This window comes from Chrysemys picta, chromosome 18 (genome assembly GCF_011386835.1).
Source record: "Chrysemys picta bellii isolate R12L10 chromosome 18, ASM1138683v2, whole genome shotgun sequence".
Taxonomy (NCBI): Eukaryota; Metazoa; Chordata; order Testudines; family Emydidae; genus Chrysemys; species Chrysemys picta.
Window position 1 is genome coordinate 9,815,317 of NC_088808.1, and position 20,688 is coordinate 9,836,004.

The window sequence follows — 20,688 nt, forward strand, 5'->3', positions numbered from 1 at the left end:
TCTGGGTACGCCTTACAAAGTCCATGGCAGCGAGCCTCCCAGCCTGGATCGACAGAGTTGGGCTTGGAGCTCAGGCCCGGGCGTCTGGACGGGGGGTCGGCTTCAGAGCCCGAGGTCCAGTCCAAGCCGTAACTTCAGAGCACTGTCTATGCAGCTATTTTTAGACTGCTAGTGAGAGCCCCTCTAGCCCGAGTCTGTCAACCTGAGCGGGGAGGCTGGCGACCGCAGACTGAGTCGACATACGCCCAATGCTATTGTGCAGGGACCAGCCACCATGTAGCTTGGAGGCCCAGACCCTGTCCTGCTATCTGCCTGACAGGGTGTTGAAGAATGGCACCAGGGCAGGCCAGAGTCGCTGCCTCCCCCTTCCTGGGCCTGCAGAGCTGTTTGGGCATGGAAACGGGGAGCCGGTGTGATAGCTTCTTTGTCAGTGTGTGATGCTCAAGACCACCAGGAGGGGAGGAAATCTGAGTCTTTTGATCACAGTTCCTTTTAGGGTGTCCGGTGTCAGCCCAGTGGTTCCACACAGCCCAGTGCACCTGAAGGACGTCAAGTGTATGCTCTGGCTTGTAGTTTCATCTAGGAACCAGAGATAGGACTTGGCTGTAATTAATATTTATAATGGAAAGTACTGGGCAACCTAAATATAGGGATCACTACCAGCTCTCTCTATAATAGTGGATTTTGTAAAGACTTCTGGAAACAACTAGAACCTGTGGTTCTTTCTTGCTCTCTGGCTCTGAGTCTGACTAACACAGCCTTTGCTGTCTAGTGTCACCACAGGGGGTCTACCCAAGTCCTTGCCTGGATCATGGAAAGGACTATTGGGACACTAGACATCCAGCAGTGCTTCCCTTAAGAGTAAGGGTCTGTTCTGGGATCCTAGGCCATAAAAGCCTCTCCCACGCCTACCTGTTGTGCAATGTGCTCTACAGTTATTGTCAGACTGATTGTTCTTGGACGCTCTGTGATATAAAAGGTGATATATAACTGTCAAGTATTATTAGAACAGTAGCCGCTCATTCATTGGAAGATGAGTTCTGATTCCATAAGAGAGTCTGTTCGTGACAGAAGTTTGCCTGCAGCTGCTTCTGAAATGGTTAAGCTAATGGATTGAAAGGAAGGCTGACTTATTCAGTGACCACTGACTTTCTCTCTCTAGGTTAGGAGAGCTTCAGTGGTTCACCCAGGTAATACTCTCAGACGCTGAGATAAGAATGATGCCACCTGCTCCTCAAATATTGCATGCATAAGAAAATTTAAGCATGAATAACAAAAGGTATTTAATTGAAGAAAGGATGTAGTATGGTTGTGAAGTTAGCTCACAGTTTTTAGAGTCAAGTGATCTAGTTTCTAATTCTAGCTCTCACACTGACTTATTGAGTGACTTTGACCAAGTAATTTTATCTCTGCACCTCAGTTTCCCCAGATGTATAATGGGGATAATGATTCTATTTACCTTCTTCAGAGAGGGTGGAGGGGGGCTTGAGGCTTAAGCAGTTGTGGTGAAATTCACTCTATTGCAGAGGTCATCCAGCTCAAGGCCTCTGCACCACTTACGTCCCACTTAAGCCCTCCAAATATAACTTAAATCGAATGCAGAGGCCTTGTGCCAAGTGAATTTCACTCAATGTTTGTGAAGCATTTTCAGACTCAGATGCAAGGTGCTACAGAATTGCTAAATAGTATAACTGAAGCTTTAGCTAATTTGCTTAAAACATACATACATTGATATATTGTTTTAAAATCTTGGATATAAGAATGAGACTTATTACAGCCAAAAGGGCTTTGGAGAAGCAGCAAGGGAAGTCTGTTTTAAGAGAACTGGTTTGTGGAAAATATCCTTACACCACTTCTTTCTTTATTATTTGACTTATCTCCATGTTACAATGGTTCAGCATGTAGAGTCTGGAAAAACATCAGGGTAACAAGGGCAGAGTGAATATCAGATGGAGATGACGGATGGATAACAGGCAAATTACTGTATATTTCTCATGGGTCACTTGGTCTCAGTCTTGAAAAGAAAAAAAGTAGGAATAAAAGAAAATAAAAGAGACAACTGAAACAGATAAAACAGACAGTGTTGCTGATGATAGAGTATGGTGCAATTTATTCCCCACAATGTACTTGCTCTTTGAAAATATGTCCTCCTTGCAATTCACTGTAAATGAATTCTACTTTCAGTCTAAAAAGGTTGTTGTGTCGAAAGAGCACAATTCAGTTTGCCAGAACTACACCATCTTGCCTTCACCCCACATCCTCCTTTTCCCTCCCAAAAGCTGGCCATCCAGGAAAAATTCTCATAGTTCTTTATAGTTAGTTGGCTTAATTTGCAGTTGGTCAGCTTAATTATTGATTATGAAGATAAGAATGGCCATATTGGGTCTGACCAAAGGTCCATCTAGCCCAGTATCCTGCCTTCTGACAGTGGCCAATTCCAGGTGCTTCAGAGGGAATGAAGAGAACAGGTAATCATCAAGTGATCCATCCCCTGTCAACCATTCCCAGCTTCTGGCAAACAGGATAGGGACACCATCCCTGCCTTCACAACATCCTCTGCCAAAATGCTCCACGGGTTGACTATGGCTCCAGTTTTTAACCTGCTGAGCAGCCTCCGCTCTCACTGCAAGAATGAACTCAAAACTTTGTACCACTGCTAATAGTAAACCATACAGAGAAGGAAGCTACTGAAATAACACATTTGTGTTCCTCAGCAGCACAATACTATGCAAACCCATAGGTGTAGTCCCCTGTGAAACTGGACAGTGTAACTGTTGTGGGTGAATTATTTTGGATGTATTAAGAGTCCAAAAAGCTCAGACTGAAACGTTGACATTTGAAACATATTGGATAACCTTTTGCACCCTTTCTTCCTGAGCCTCTACTGTTCCCCATCCCAACCAGGACCAGCAGCAGAAGTCTAAAAAATATCTGTTCTGTCTGTATTTCTGAATCTCAGCCCAAGTTTGTGAAAGGATTTGGTGAGGATTTATGAAACATTAGAGAGAAATCAGTGCTGAGATTTGAGTAAGCCCTCCTCTCTCTTTACAAAAGTGGGTTTAATTGGCCAGAAATTAGGCAAAAACTGGTAATTTCAGGGGACATTTGCTTTGAGACTTCGAATTTAAATTCAAAAGTAAAATCTGATTCTGGTCCCACTTACGCTAGATTTACACTGGCATAAGTACATTACAGCCAGTGGGGTTATTCTGGATTTACACCAATGTAAATGAGAACAGAAATTGGCCCAGAGTACAAACCAATACTAACCAGAAGAAAAAAGAAAAGTGAGTGTAGCCTCAAAACTTGGATCCAATTCTAGATTTTGAACAAACCAAAATCCAGGATTATTCAGATTAATGGTTGTCGTTCAGACCATTAAATAAATATTGGCCATTTGGAACATTCAGAAGTTGCTTATGGGCATTTGTGTAAAATACAGCTGTATTTTGTATTAGAGATTCCTTAGGGGAAAGTCTAGTAGAGTAGTATAGGGATGAAACCAGTAGGATTGTATAGAAATTACTCCAGACTATTGGAATTTAATAAAGAATAACTTCTTATAGCAGGAATATGCTTAATTTGTTCAGTTCTGTAGAATGGTTCAAAAGTCCTGTAGAAAAGCTATAATTTACTATCAAATGCTCTAGTATTTTTCTGTAAGGATGAGTTTACACTAAATCCGTCCAAAGTTTGCAGAAATTCCGCAGTCTGACTCTGGCTCTGGTCCCTATAGTAAACCAAGGCAAAATCCAGAATCCAAATGTATTCAAAATGTTAGATAGTTCAGCTGCATATTTGTTTAGATTGTAAGCTCCTTGGGCCAGGGACTGCCTTTTACCATGTGTTTGGCAACCCATTGGGGCCAAATAATAAGTAATTTGTATCTAGACCCAAATTTTACAACACTGCTGCGATTACTATTGAGGCTTTTGATGATGGTCTAAATCTAAAACATGACAAGCTTGAATCACCAGGACCATAAGAGAAGCCAATACGCACTTAGAATAAACTCAGTTTGTAGAAAGTTTATTATGTAGAACACCGTTGTATCAGCAGGGAAAAAAAACCACAGACACCTCTCATAAACATTCAGGTTTTTATCCAGTTGTTTACATCAATTTACGTCATCTCCTTAGAGTCCTTTAATTTATTTTATCCTCTCCAAACATTTCTCTGTGTTCTTCAGACAGAAGAGCAGATCTAGGAAGTCTTGAGGACATTTTGCTGCAGTAAACAAACCAAAATTCCTAAACAGATTCAAAGTTGTAAGTGGGACAATACTTGGAACGTATGTTTGTAGATTGAAGCCAGTTGTCTCCTCTTTTGGTTGCTGCCAGAACTACAATTTCAGATTTGGATTTCTGCTTGCATATAGGCAGTGGGCCGGATTCAAATTGGAATCAAATACTTTGCTGTTCTTGCAACATTTTGGTTACACCATATCTCAAAGCTTCTGCCTCATCCAAACCATCCAAAGTAGCTCTGAAAGCCTTAGTCTCTATTAATTATCATCATCCTCATGATTTATTATTAAACACATGGCCAGTGTCACAGATTTATACTGCTCTAAACATAGATGAGACATGTTTCCTGCTCCAGAGGATTTATTGATTCTGTCTTAAATGACTAGGAAAACTCAGTTTACTACCAGACGCGAGTCTTTATTGTAAGGTCAGACAAAATTGTACTGGAAACCCTGTGAGACTATACATCTTCATAGGATGTAACCATTTTGTGCAGGTTTTTAACATGCACATAACATCACACTTTAAAATAAAAGAAAGTAAAAGCCGAGAAAATGCCTGTATTTTGGAAGGGGGTGCATCAGGTCTTGTGCTAAATGGAATAGATTCAACTGTATAACTGTTAGTGGTGACAGAAGATCAGAAAGGCCTTGTTTTACTGTAGCATCCTTCCACTGCATCTCCAAAACCAATATGTTCTAAAGACAAAAGCTAGGAAATTTCAGAACACCCAGTAAGGACCTAATGAATGAAAAAGCTCCTTGCCGAACAGGACTAGTGAAGAGCGCCATCGGTATGTCAGAGACTCATTTAGGGTTTAGAGCATGGATAGTGTAGGAGGAATGAAAGCGCTTGGGGACAAAAATAAAACCAAACTGTCACACTTGCTTACACACACATTTGAGGTGTAGTCAAGTGAAAGGTGTCTCTCTGCGACAGTTGGGTATGTAGGTTCTGTGAGAAAGACAGCTTCATTCCTGGCTACTTAAGATTGAGAAACCACAGGGAAAGAAAAGTTAAACTATAATTCCAGGTCTCTATACTGTATGTCTGTCTGCCAAATGGCCCTATATAAGGGCCAGATGCTGGTTTCGTTGACATCAGGGAATCTTGCCATGCAATGGGACCAAGATTTGGCCTGGAGTGATCATTGTTGATCATGTCTGGCATTGTAAGTCTATAGGTGGTTATCCCAATGGTCGTTTACCCCTGAAGAGGGGAATTCAAATTATGTTTTGGGTAATATGTGAAAACCACTTTGGTGGCTGTTCTTTAGTGCCTATCAGACACTGGTTCACATATCATGCTTTGACATTACTGGCAGTCACTGTCCAAGATAGGCCCCAAGACTAGAACACCAGAGGGTGTTACAGCCTATAACGCATAGGTCAATGAGGTGCATCAGCATCACCTCATTGGGAATCTGGCTTGTAACATTTGCAGGTCAGAACTGAGTTGCACTGACATGGTATTGGGGGAAGCTTGCTCTGAGCCTGCCTGAATCTATAGCTGGTTCAAGCCAGCACTACCAATTCCTTTGAGGAGCAACAAATTCACATGGCAAATCAGGGCCATCTTATGCAACTGATTCAGTGATGGGATATCTTTATTCCTTGCAAATGCCTTCTGCTCTGTGAAAGTCTGAACTTATGTACAAGGGGAGAAGAGCTGCTCTTTGGACGGTTAGGAATTGACTGCCCTCCCCACTGCATGGGAAGATAGACTAATGAATGCCTCCTTCTGGAGATGGAGGGAGGAGAGTAAGCAGCATTCCTTTTAAACCTGGCAATGAGAGCAGGCCGTTGGAGATTGGACTTGGAAGACAGAGGAGTATGAAGGCCCTGCTCTCTGTTTTGTGTGATGTCCTGTGGATATTTCGTTATTCAGCCTCTTTGTTTTCCTGCTGCAAAGTGACACCTGTCTTTGAACATTAAAAGCAAAACAAAGTCAAGTGAAGAAAAACTTAAGGATGAATGTCGGGAAACATTTCCTGACAGTGAGGGCTAGAAGGCTCCTCTTACATCACAGAAACAACCACATTTAATAACCGTTGTTAGGCTGGACTGAACTGCAACCCAGCTCATGTGAATAAGATCAAGCCATGCAATCATCAGGTTAAAACACGGTGCTCTATTTCAGATCTCTGCCTGCGTGAAAACATGTTGTTTTAGGCCCTCCACGCAGGTTAGCTCTGTCTGGGTCTAGCCCTGATGACTGAGCCACAATCAAGTGTAAAAGGTATTGGTAAACTTGACCGTATCTAAATACAACACGTTTTGCTAATATGATTTGGCACCAATATCCAGCAAAGCAGAGTGGTACCTACTGTACAGGAGACAGGGCCCACTGTATTGGGATAGGGATCAATGGGTAGGTGATGGGTCTGTTGTCCAGAAGACTGGCCTCGCTGACCGGAAATGGGTCTGCTCTCTAGGACCCAGGGCCCAAATAGATAGGAGATGGGCTTGACATATGGGAGAGGGAAATGGATTGATCTCCAAATATGGAAGATGGTATGCATGCTGGATAGGGGATGGAGCTGTTGCATAAGAGATGTACTGCTGGATGAGCTAACAAGCCTGCTGGATGGGGGGTGGAGCTACTGTATAGGACATGTGCTGTCAGTTGGGCTATGGAGTCTGTTGGAGGCAGATGAAGCTGCTGTACAATGCAACACTGGAGTGCTCTCCACTCTATAGGATAAAACTGTGCATTAGACAAATATGCCTGTGCGAACATTTGGGTGGGAATGTGCATGCAATCCAATATGATTCAGTGTCCCCAATGGTCAAAAGCAGCCTGTAGCCGTTCTATGTCTAAAACAGATTCTAGCAGGGGAGACCTCTTACTAATGTACTAATGAGCTCATCGTGTTTTTTTGAGCTGGGCACACTCAAGGCGTCACAGGTTTTTTTCCGTTACAGGGGTAACATAGGCCTTGTTGTGTTTTGTTTTGTTTTCCACACAGACTTGCCCTGACAGGTCCCCCATTCAGGTTTATATTGGAAGTACCACTCGAGCCAATGAATTTATGAAATATATTGCTGGCACTCACGGAGAGATGCATAAAGGAATATTTCTAATGACAGTTGGAAGGGCTTTGATCCCTTTCCAAAACTGCACTCATGTCTTTGAAATGCGAGTTTGGCACTGGTGCAGAGGCTGGGTTCCTTGGTTCTCTTTGGCATGGGTCCATGTGACAGGCGTTACGTCCTCCATCATGGGACCCACATGACCTTGAGAAGAGTAAGTGAGGCTCATAGATTGCACTGGATCAGATATTCTGGACTGATAGCAAAGAAGCAGCAGCAGCCAGAGGAGAGTCAAATCAGTCCAACACAGTAACTGAAAACTGTTCTGACCTAGTAACTGTAGGGTCTGCCGTCAGTGGCTGGATAAGACCTGCAAAGGTAGTTAATCTGTGGCTCTGGGTGTGTACTAATGTGGCGATGAGGGACATGGATGGGAGATTATTAGAAACATGGGGAGGAAGGAAGGAATAGATTTCTAAACCATATTTTCTGTTGTTCTTTCCCCCACGCTCTAAAGCTTTGCATGGAGCCCCATAAATATGCTCTGATCATCTGGTATATATACACACTCCCAAACTTACACTTATCCTTTTGTGTGTGTGTGTGTGCATGTTTATATACGTATACCCCAGGGACTGACCTGAACATGATCTTAGTGTGTTCATGTATATATGCAAAAGGTCACAATGTATACATGCCAGGGGAGTCACACACACACACTCTCCAAACACACCCCAGTTACACCCACCTATTATGTCCAGGGCCTATTCAATACTCATGCCCACCAATGTGCCTGCTCCTTGCACCCGGCCTTGCCTCTGTCCTGCCCCTGCCTTGAACTCCTCCTTGCCTGATACCCTGCTCGCTCAAGTTTCTGCCCTCTGGTTTGACCCTTGGCTCTGTCTTTTGACTACTGACTCCAGCTCTGGCCCTAGTCCTTGATTCCTGGCACCCGCTCTGACCACTTGGCCTGACACCCGCTCTGACCACTAGGCTAGACAGCCCTTGTACCAGTTGGCTGACATTCAGCCCCCTTGCCAAAACAGTTTTCGCCTCCTGTCCTCACACCTACATATCCTAATCACCTCATTCACTGACTTTGACCAACTCCCTATAGCAAACGGCAGATGCTCTGCAAACCCCTGGGTCTGTCTGTACCACATTCTGGGTCCAATTCTGAACAAGGGTAAGGGCCAGTGCAACTCAACTGACCTCAGTGGAGTTATACCAGATGTGAACAGGGCCCACAGTGAGGTACCAACAGCCCTGGCTAGTCAGAGGCTGATGCACTCAGCTCTGGGGAGATGGGTTAGCTGTGGTAATATTTCATTTACAAACCCGAGTGCAAGACAGAGGAAGGTTGTGCTAGAGGGTATGGAGCGGGATGTAGCTGGTGAATGGCTTGTGAACATAGTAGGCAAAAAGGTAGCTAAGAATAAGGAGGTGACAGCTTAGCTTCTTTGGAACTACAGGAGAATGAGGATACAACTGCTGGAATCCTCTAATACAGGGGTTCACAAACTGTGGGTTGGGACCCGGTCACGATCCTATTTTAATGGGGTTGCCAAGACTGGTGTTGTCCTTGGGTCCCAGCAAGTCTGAAGCTAGGATGACCAGAGAGCTCATATGAAAAATCAGGACGGGGCTGGGGGGTTATAAGAGCTTATATAAGAAAAAGACCCAAAAATCGGGACTGTCCCTATAAAATTGGGACATCTGGTCACCCTATCTGAAGCCCAAGCCCCACCGCCCAGGGCTAAGGTTACATGCCACCCACCCAGGGCAGAAGTCTTTGGACTCCAGCTTTGGGCTGGCGGGGCTCGGGTGGGCTCGGTCTTTGGTCCCCCCTCCTGGGGTCGTGTAGTAATTTTTGTTGTTAGAAGGGGGTCACGATGCAATGAAATTTGAGCACTGCTACTCTAATGTACAGTTGTGGAGGCTTCGCGTAAGCCCTACATTCTGTCTGCTTCTAGCATGAGCAGCAGTAGCCTCTCTCTCTCTCTCTCTTAAACACATAAACTTTTTCTCTCCAGTGTCTCACACAGTGATGCACACACCCTCGCCTATTTACACTTTCTCACACTCCCACAGTGCTGCTCTCCGGCTCTCTCTCATTCACTGACATACCATCTCACATGTGCTCCTCTACATACACTTTCCCTCTCACGATATGACCCACGCTCCTACTTAGACCTGCGTGTGTGCACCTGCACAATTGCACACTCATACTACGCTGAACAGTGCACAGCAAAGAATTTTTGAAGAAATGAAGAACCCTCTGGCACTAGATTAACCTATAGAATCAGACCAATGTGCAAATATTTGCTGAACGGGCTCAAGGGGCGGAGGGAGAGGGCTGTGTGTTTATGAGAGATGAACTGAGAACAGTGGAGAGATGAGAAATGTGGAAAGGGTCACAGTGTTGACCTGTCCTTCAGAACTTCAGCCACATCACAGGCCATTGATTTGAAGATAAACACTCCATGGAATGGAAACAAAGCCCCTCTTACTGATGTCCCCAAAGAGCGTGTCTTCCTCAGTGAGTCAGCGGGGGCTTGGGGACACCCGGCCTTGAGTTATTTTGGAGATGGTGACTTCAGTGAGTGGCAAGGAAACTATTACGGAAATGTGAGTCTGTTTTCCATTGGGGTGTCCTCCAGGGAAGGACAGAAAGATCTTGGTGCCGAGCCAGCTCCCCTAGTTTTTTGTTTTTTTGGTTTTTTTTGCCCTTCTGGGAATGGAAGCCTTGTCAAGTATGCAAGGAACCCTGCTTACTGAATGTGAGTGCATTGAGTTCGTGAGAGCCGCACGCACACTCATAAGGAAAGAGGGACTACAGGGAGCAGTCATCCTGCTGAAGGATTCAGCTCCCTACTTGAGTGAGTCAGGGACTTTTCAACAAAACATATTTTTTTTTCACCAGAAAATGCCAATTCATCAAAAACCAAACATTTTTTGCAGAAAAGTCTCGGTTTTGACAAAACTTTGCTTGGGAAGGTTTCTCAGGTTCAGTATGAAATTTCTGGTGTGAGAGAAAGATCAGGAAAGTTAACCTGGGTCTCTCACATCCCAGAGGAGTGGCTTAACCACCAGACTATTAGCTGTTCTAGGTTGGGTGGCTGTCTGGTTTTGACCAGTTATTCCATTTTGGACCTGAGAAACCTTCCCTACAAAAGTTTAGCTGAACTAGAGAGAGGGGTCCTCTGCCTGATATGGAGCAAGAACTTGAATCTAGTTCTCCGACAGCCCAGATAAATGTCCTATTCACTGAACTATTTGCTTTTCGCAATTTTTTTTTTGAAAGGCCTCGGTTTTGTTCTGCATGAGAACAAAACCAAATGTGAAAACCTCAAAATTATTCATGAAATGGAAGTCTTGTTTTCTGGCCAGCCCTACTTCCTAATAAATTATGCTTTATTCTCAGACTGTTCCCTGACCATGTTGGTCTTAAAACCAAGGGTGCTTGTGGTCCAGTAGATTGAGCATGGAACAAGGAGTTACCCACTTGAGTTCTAAACTCTAACTTGGTGACACACCTTGGGGATCTCTGTGCCTCATTTATCCCATCTGACAAATGGGAACAATGATGCTCATCCACATTTCATATTTCCTGGCACAGTGGTTAATAACAGGAGGTCATGTGGAGTGGGGCTAGAGAACCAAAAACAAGGGAAAGGGAGTAATATTTCTCTTGGCAGGTCTTTAAGGAAATCACATCATTTGCTATGATGTATAATCAGGTGAACATGAGCTCCCAGTGTGATGCTGTGGCCAAAAGGGCTAATCCAATCCTTGGCTATATAAACAGGGTAATATCAAGTAAGAGTAGAGAGGCTATATTACCTCTGTATTTGGCATTGATGCGACCACTGCTGGAAAACTGTGTCCAAGTCAGGTATCCATAATTCAAGAAGCATGTTGAATGATTAAAGGATTGGAAAACATACCTTCTAGTGACAGACTCAAGGAGCTCAATCTATTTAGTTTATCAAAGAGAAGGTTAAGGGGTGACTTCATCACATTTTGTAAGTACCTTCATGGAGATGAAAAAATTGGATAACGGGCTCTTCAGTCTAGCAGTCAAAAGTATAAAAAGATCCAATGATTGGAAGTTGAAGCTAGACAAATTCAGATTCGAAATAAGGGGCAAATTTTTAACAATGAGGATAATTAACCATTGGAACAACTTACCAAGGGTTTTTTGGTGGATTCTCCATCATTGGAATGTTTGTAATCAAATGGATGTTTTTCTAAAAGATATGCTCTTGTTCAAAGAGGAAATTGATTCAGGGAAGTCCTATGGCCTGTGTTATGCAACAGGTCAGACTAGATGATCACAGTGTTCCCTTCTGGCCTTATCTATGAATCTGCACATTTGAATTGCTTCTCCAAACTGAGCCAAACCTCTAAAAACTTTTAAACTTTGTAAAACGTTCTGCATGAAAAGAGTTGTGCCAGGGCTGTATTCTTGCAGCCCCCATTAATGGGCTGATTCTGATTGCAGATGAGTTTTACACCAATGTGACACCATTGACTTGGTTGCAGATAGCTACTCATGATTTGCACTGGTGTAAGTGAGATTAGAATTGTTGTGGGTGCTAAACACCTTGAGGACTTGGCCATCTCAGAAACACATTTTCTGTATTTCTAGCCTAATCTATTTTACATTTCTAGGGATGCTTGTGTTGTTATGAGTTCATTTTCTCTCACTTCTTATGGCCCTATCTCCTCTGTCACAACCCAGGTGGTTGGTGTGAAAATGATGATGGTACCCATAATGGTGCCTATAGGGACTGAGTGGGGGGGGAACTCTCAGGGAACAAAATCCAGGTGTCCGTGTGTTCTAGTCAGAATGCTACTTTGCATGTACACTGCTGCTGTCATCTAAGAATTTCAAAGCACATTGCAAAGCTGGGTAAGAAGTATCATTTCTGGCTGGGGTTATCAAAGGAGCCTAAGAAAGTTAGGTACCTAATTTCATTTGACTCTCAGTTGGGATTTGGGCACTTAATTCCCTTATGGTCCTTTGAAAATCCCAGCTTCCATTGTTACCAATGAAGAAACTGAGGCACAAAAATATTATCACCATGTTCACAGAATGAGCCAATAGCACAGCTGATAATCTAACTCACCTTCCTCTGTACATCGGGAAATGGGGGAAGAGAAGAAAAAGTGATAACTATTTCCACTGAAAAAAAGAACAGGAGTACTTGTGGCACCTTAGAGACTAACAAATTTATTTGGGCATAAGCTTTCGTGGGCTAAAACCCACTTCATCTGAGGCATCTGATGAAGCGGCCGGGTTTTAGCCCACGAAAGCTTATGCCCAAATAAATTTGTTAGTTTCTAAGGTGCCACAAGTACTCCTCGTTCTTTTTGCTGATACAGACTAACACGGCTACTCCTCTGAAACCTAGTTCCATTGAGTTGTCAGCAGGGCTGACTGGCTAAACTCCTGCGTGTTGGCTTGTCTCTCAGGAGAGCTGGGAAGGGGATAAGTGAGGGTGCATTAAGAAGTAGAATGGGAAGTAGTACAGGTAAACCTGGAAGTTTTATATCCTGATTATCGCTTGTATTTTTGACTCCCTGCATCCTTTGAGTGCAGTGAAACTAGTTCATTTCTTATAGATTTATTGTGGTGCAGTGCATTTGTTGAGCCTGACTGTACAATATCTGATACCCTCAGTATTTTCCCATGAGGTACTCGCTGCTTTGCTAATGAGGCATCAAGAGAGGAAAGCAGGTTTGTGTCTTTGTGCCAACAACACCACTTTCGACATTGACTTTTCCCTCCATTTTTTGTTTGTTTCTGTTCTGTTAGAACACTGCCTGATTTCGTCACCCTCCCTTCACCTCCTTACAGCTACACTCCATTGGGTTAAAGTGTTATGGTACGACAGGAGCTTAATGGGTAGCATGGCATATTCTTTGGCAACATCTGTGCCTTTGCCCAGACAAGGCCATATCACACCTTTCCTGGAATACTCCAAGGGAAAGCTAAAGATACTCAGAAAAGGCATTGAGTTCAGGGGGCTGGGTTTGCCTCCTCAAAGTCGTGTGGTCCTACAACCCTGCAGATATCCCAAGATTCATGAGGAAATCCCACAGTTCTTGGGAGATCTGAAACAGGCCTGGGGAATTTACTCAATGACCTAGTCCTAATTCTCTCATGGAGCACATCTCCCTCAGAAGCCCCATTACCAATAGTTAGTAGGTCTACTCCTTCTCCAAGAAGGTAGATAGAAGGGACCAACAACCTGTAGGAGTAGATGCTGGTTCGGTGGGGATGATGCCATGTAGAACAGTTCTCACCTTGCTATCTGCTAAACCCACATAGACCCGACCATTCAGGGCTTATATGGGGACAGAGGGAGAGGAGAATGCGCCCGTAACGGCTCAGCTCCCCTCTCCACCCAAACACACATGAATACTAATTCAGTCTTAGAACCCCCACACTCAGGCTACGTGTGGATTTTCCGTTCTGCCATGTAATATAGACAGGCAAGACGCAGGTATCACATAGCTGTCTCCTCTGACAGCACCGTAAGCTAGGTCAATTTTTCATCCCACTTTTCCTATTTTCTAAATTCTGTCTATAATAACCTCTCAGGAGCTTGCTGCTGAATTGTGTTTCCCTGCCGATCTTATCATTCTCCATTTGTCAAACATTGCTTTGCTTTGCTTCTTTGCAGTGTTTTAATAAATCAAATCTAACCTTGTTGTGTTTACTTCCTTCTCCTTGGCACTAGTTTCCTTTTGGATATAGCAACATACCGTAACCAGGGCCCTCAGTCAGGCTTAGACTTTCTGGACCTCAGCATGAACCTCTACCACTTGGGCTAAAGGAATAACACCAGGAGCTGGTAGCAGTAATAGTCGGTTACCATCTGCTGCTAGAGTGAGGATATGAGACTCCTTGGTGCTGTGTTATGGAAGTAGGAGTATAGGTAGCAATAACAAATTTAGAGCATGTATACAATACAACTGTTTACATAACTGCATTGACCAGTCATAATAGTAATAATAAAAAGGATTCTGCGGCAGTGTCAGGAAGGTAGACAATTCTGGGTATTTACCTTGAGTGTTGTGAGCCTTCATTGATCAATACTTAAGTGAGTTGAAATCCCCAGATGAAAGGCACTATATAAATGCAAATTATTATGCCATATTTAGGATTTGGGGATTAGGATGTTAAAATGTTCTCAACTGCTTGCTGTTCATGGGTTCATAAGGATCTCTGCCTGGCTTTCAGCGTCCCAGTACTCTGCCAATGCTGGTAATGCTGTTAGTAATAGTTCATTTATCTGTTTCAGAGCATACTTGGATGTCAACGAACTGAAGAACATACTCAAACTCGATGGAGCCACACACCTCAACATCTTCTTCGCTAATTCCTCTGAGGAAGAGCTGGCTGGAGTGGCGACCTGGCCATGGGACAAGGAAGCCTTGATGCATCTAGGTCAGTCTTAAAGACGCTGCCCCTTTGTAAAGTTTTCTCAGGGGGAGCAAGAAGGGAAGACAATTACGCATTAAGCCCAGTTCTGATTTCTTATCATTCCACTAATAGTCTTATATAGTCAAGGGAAAAAAAATTCCATGATTCCCAGCTACTGGCTCACAACCAGGAAAATATTAGATTATAAAGCCAAAGCATATTATGGTATTTCTAGATGATGTCAGGCTGAAAATATTTCACCTTTTAAGTGAAGCTACTGTTCAGGGCATCAGCCCCGTGGGAGCACTTTGCAAAGGAGGTTGTGGGGAGGGCAAGGGGAGAATGCTGGACAGCACTGAATTATTAACCTTTGCCCATTACGGTATTAACCTTAGCCCATTACCTAGAATGCGTGCAGTTAATTTTCCTCTTAAAATGCCATGCAGGTTTGTTGTTGTTCTATATCAGTTTGCAAAAAAGCAACCTGCAAAATCTCCATGTTTCTAATGTTCAATTGAGTGGAACTGGAGAGAATTTGCTACCCTGCAGATTGGCCTGGGTATTTCTTAGTTAAGGTTGCTGAATATAGCTGCTATGGCCCCAGGTATCCAGAGGAAGCCACACAACCTAGCAGATGAGTCACTACCTGGATGCTTACAGTGCCAGAGGGGTTGTATCCTTCTGAAATGATGGATGAGCCTCAAAAGAGACAAAGGGACAGGTTACGTAAGCACCCAAAAGTCTGGGTATGCTTATCTGAACTACACAAATCTCCTGGTGGCAGCAAAACTGGACTGGAGATCTCACGAGAACAAAGTTGATCACGTTTTCCAGAGCTTCCTACATCCAGTGTCACCTGGAAGCAGCAAATGCGGAGTAAGTCAAAATGAACCACAGTGGAGGAAGTAAGTACTGTCATCCAGACTTTTTTGGACCGAGAATAAAGTCCAGTTTAGATTAGATGGAGGTTTGGGGGTGGCCATTTGGATCAATTCTGATATTATCTGAGCCAGATCATCTTCAGATTAAGAAAAACAACAAAGAAATGGCAAATGTAAAGTCTCTGTGAGAGATATAGGCAGAGCACAGTGTGTGTGTTCCTTCCTTTGTAACATTCTGCATGTGAACTGAACTACGGACCGGCAGCCTCACTGATGGCTGTGCAATGGTCAGGGAGTCTCCTCTGCATTCAAAAGGACAATCCACAGAAGGTTACCACTCTCCCTAGTCAGGCAATTGGGTTGAAGCTGGCTGCTCCACCACAGGCAACCAGCATTTCATGCAGCACTCATCAGCGTTGTTCATACTACAGAAGGCGGCTAGCTAAGTACCAGTATAGAATTCCCCCAAGAGCCATCACTCCTACACCATTTCTTACAGTGATTCCCGCTGAGAGGGAGTGGGACTGGAGTAGATGTGAATGCCCCATTGTCAGCATTCCTGTCTCATTCCCTACAGCATGTCCTCTTGGGTGAAGCTAGCACTGACACAGCTCAGAGACTTCCTAAGAGCCAGTGCTCCTTCTGTAACTTCTTCCAGGACAGGCTCGTCTAGTGAAGCGGTGCGTTTCCCTCCACCAACACTCCTACAACATTCTCTGCCATGACACTGACAGCCTAAGACTGGAGTAGCCTGGGCTGTCCTTAGGAGCCTGGGCCACTCCTAGATTGACTCTTGATGGGGTAAGATGGGACTGGAATAGCTCCTAAAGCTCCTCTCTCTATACCTGTGGAGAGAGGCCTCTGCTTGGTAAAAAAGTCCTTGTTGCGCCTCCTGCTGGACACAGAGAGATGGTGGCGCTCATTTGTAATTTTGATTAGTTGTCCTTTCACTTCTCTAAGGCTGATTGTCAACAGTGTGTCTTAACAAAACAGCTTAAATTCAGCTTCTACGGCTTATTGACCAAATTCATTGACCAGAGGGACATCTCACTGGAGAGCTAGAAAGCCTTTAACTGACAGTTTGAGGTTGACTCACAGTAAAAGTAATAATAATAATTTCCTGTCTTAACAGCCCTTCCTGCCCCACGCTTGGTTTGTGAGAATTCTATTTTAATCTTTCTTTTCTCACTCTCTCTTTCTCTCTTCCATAAATCCAATATGTATTTAATAAAAAAATATGAAATATGCTCTGTAGTCCAGATCTGAGTGCTGGAACATAGCTTGTCTGGGTGAGGTAACTATCTTTTCTGTAAAACTACAATTGGTTTAGACTCTTGACAGCTATGAAAAATAGACATCTTAAACAAAGGCAAAAATAAAACAACTCTGCCCAGCTGGTTCTCTGCAGTCCAGCTCCAGTGCTCTTTAGCCAGCCTTTATTGTGATTGCATCTCCGACTTTGGGGCATTGCCAAGATTACCGGTGATGGTAAATCCAAAACGTTGGCTTCCTTAGGGGGCTCTCACAAATTATGTAACAGAGATTCTCTCTGGGTGAAATTCACTCGCCCCACATAGAGCCCAAACACTCAGGGATCTTTGTAGATGTAGTGCAGGGAGGATGGGAAGGCGACGTTCACATGCTTCCCTCAGACAAAGAGCCAGGGTGCTGGGATAGCATCCACCTAAACGCTGGTCCACAGCCCCTCAGTTTGACTTATGCAAAGCTGGCGCAGAGACTAGTTCTGTGGCATGCAGGAGATGCGCAGCCACCCCTATAGGACTGCTAGGGGCTGACTCCTGGTGCAGCCCCATGCATGACTGAAGCAGTGCAGGCATATAAAAATGTGTTTCTTTTGCCTTCTCTCTCACATGCTGACTCTCCTCTTTTTTCCCTTCTACACACCCCCGCACGCACACACTCTCCCTCTCCTCGCTCATTCACACGCACCCCTTTATTGTTGCAACAAGAGTCAACGAACGGATGAGCATGAATAGAATCTGTGGTGTGTCATAACTTAGTGATCTCATCCTCACAGCGCTACAGCCTCTGATAAAATTCCTCCTGCCAAACCCTTTTGCTTCTCGTGTTCTCTAACTTAACAGTGCATCACATCCACTTTTTATTTTGCCAGTGTTCTTTCATAAAACAGTTTTCCTTTACCTGGGTAAAGCACCAGCAATGTAGGTAAACACTTTAAAATAAAAAGGCTTGTGAAAAGCCGAGTTTAACAAACTAAGGAAAGAAAATATGGAACTTCTCACTAACTCCAAACGTAGCTGAAGCTCAGCTAAAAAATAAAATGCTAATCATTTTTCAGTATGCTGCTGAACCTCACTAATTTACCATTTACTTATCTACACATGCCATAATTCACATGCAAAACCTGATCACCATTCACTTCTCGACACAGATTTCATATCCAAGCTAATAAGTTCTCACATTACTAAGATTTCCTTTTTTTTACACATTAGATTCCACACCTTTACTAGTGCAATATGCAGAAAATTAAAATTAGAGCAGCTCATAAATGAGCAGAGTATATTTCATCTGAGATGTTCAAGGCTGCCTAGATGATTAGGACAACCAATTCCAGTTGATTTTAAAACCTCACCCTTTGTAATGTGGACTATCCTCACTTTTTTATCTAGTTATTAATTTGCAAATATCAGCAATAAGCAACATGCCTCCTAGACTTTAACACGAGTTAGCGGGGTTCTACCCGCTATGTCTTTATCCCATGTGAACAATGCACTGGGTATGTTCTAGATATATTTTGTTTACCGGTCAGCATCGTATGTATTGTTTACAATCTGGAATGAAAAGCCATTGTATGTGAAGACACTGGGCCAAATTCAACGGTGGTGTAAGCTGCTGCAAATCTATTGATTTTAGTGGGATTTTTGCCTGAGTGTCTGGTCCAATGCCCACTAAATCCAATGGAAAACCTCCCATTGACATCAGTGGATTCTTGGATCAGGAACTCAGAACTGGTTCCTTGGTTTCTCATCCTTTCAGTCCGATAGCATGCCACTTTCATGTAAGCCCTTTGACTAGGATCTTGCTCCAGCATGCTTGGCAGAACACTTCAGTGTCTGCTCCTGCAAAAGGCAGACCACCACATGCGGGGCGCAGACCACTCTGAGCTCCCTGTTCAGCACCCAGAAGGCTCAGATGCACAGTAAGGATCTAAGTCCTTTGGTACATTCTCCACTCCCCCCCCCCCCGATGTTCCAAGATAAATGAGACAAAACCAATAGCTTCTCATTTTCTCCATGCAGGTGGCATCGTGCTGAACCCTTCCTTCTACGGCATCCCTGGCCATACACACACAATGATCCATGAAATTGGGCACAGCCTGGGGCTCTATCATGTCTTCCGGGGAATCTCTGAGATCCTCTCCTGCAGTGACCCGTGCATGGAAACCGAGCCCTCCTTTGAGACTGGAGACCTCTGCGGCGACACCAACCCTGCTCCAAAGCACAAACTGTGTGGGGACCCTGGACCTGGCAATGACACGTGCGGTTTTCACAGTTTCCTAAACACACCGTACAGCAACTTCATGAGCTATGCAGGTACTTGGGCTTTGCCAGAGGTGTCTGTGATAGAAGAGGGAGGCAGAGAGGGAGGTTTGATTTTTAACATTCTGTTGCAGATGAAACATTATCCCAAGGTCATTGATGTTCCAATGACACTTTTCACATCTAGATATGATGATTTGGGGTTTAATTCAGTCTGGGACTTCCAAAGTGAGGTAGGCAACCAGTTCCTCTTTAATTTCAATGGGACTTGGGTTCCTAACCCCCTTTTGTCTCCTTTGAAAATCCCAGCCTTGGAGATTGTCTCCCCATCCCTTATGGAAACAATGGATGTCAGAGGGATATTCATATCACCCATGTTGCTGGAGGAGCGTGAGATGGATAGATAATCAGACCCTGTTCATCCTCCTTGGGGTGTGCTCTAGTACCATTTGCTGGTTGTCTGAGCAAACCGTATGAGTTGGGTTTGGCTCAGGTGTTAGCGCTCTCATCTCTGGGTCCCATCGGAAGTTCAAGTCCTATATCGTGAATTGGGCTCTGTGCTGACATTGCAGTATAGCATTAGGAGGCAGTGCTGAGCTACTGGAGACATTATCCTTTAGATAAGATACAGGGGTAGGATCTCTGCCCCTCTCCCTGGGAAGTCCAATGGAAAAATTCCATGTTGTTTTGTGAAGAAGGTAGGAGATAGCTACTGATGTCTTGACAGCATTCCCTCTTTGATTGGTACTAGGGCCTGATTCTCAGTTGCCGTAAGGCTCTTTTACATCACCCTGGCAGGATAAAGGTGTCTTAAAGTGAGTGTAAACTATTACTAAGGCTAAGATTTTATCATGGAAGTCACAGAATTCGTGACTTCCAGAGAGCTCCATGACATTTTCGCTTCAGCCCTGGAGCAGCGGAACTGGATCTATCAGCAGGCAGGTCCCCCCTACAATTCCCAGCTGCTGCAGGGGGCAGGGGGACCCCACAAACCTGAGCCACCACCACGGGCGGCAGGGGGACCCTGCAGCTCCCAGCTGCCATGTGCAGCAGGGACTCCTGCAGCCCCAAGTGACTGCCGGCAGGGGGACCCCGCAACCCCAAGCTGCAGCTGCACGAGTGGCAAGGGGGACCCTGCAGCTCCCAGTCTCACGGGCAGTGGGGGGGTCCCCGTAGCTCCCAGCCACCATGGACAGACGCCACAGCTCCAAGCTGCTGCCGGTGGCAGGAGGGACCCCGCACTCTCAGCCATCATGGGTGGGGGAACCCTGGAGCTCCCCAGCATCAGTGGGTGCTGGACCCTCTTCCCTCCCCATTTTCTCATAGTTATTTTTAATAAAAGTCAGGGACAGGTCACGGGCTTCCGTGAATTTTTGGTTATTGCTCACGACCTGTCTATGACTTTTACTAAAAATAACCGTGACAAAACCTTAGCCTTAACTATTACATGTACAGCCACTTTAAGGTGCCTTTGCAGAGAAGGGAGAAACACAGATTGTCCATGCAAAGTGCCATATGAGTGCTAATATATCTGCAGAGAAGCAAGTGATTAATATCATCCAGGGGCAGAGG

At 44.4% G+C, this 20,688-nt stretch overlaps 1 protein-coding gene across 3 annotated transcripts in view; it reads left to right on the forward strand.

Annotated features, from left to right (window-relative positions):
• Positions 1 to 20,688, forward strand: part of PAPPA (pappalysin 1) — a 229,160-nt gene that overhangs the window by 51,760 nt on the left and 156,712 nt on the right. For all 3 annotated transcript variants that reach the window (XM_005301373.5, XM_042859693.2, XM_042859692.2), the window contains exons 3-4: positions 14,593 to 14,738; positions 18,877 to 19,170. In XM_005301373.5, coding sequence (XP_005301430.2) covers positions 14,593 to 14,738; positions 18,877 to 19,170 — 440 coding nt within the window. The remainder of the gene's footprint in view (positions 1 to 14,592; positions 14,739 to 18,876; positions 19,171 to 20,688) is intronic.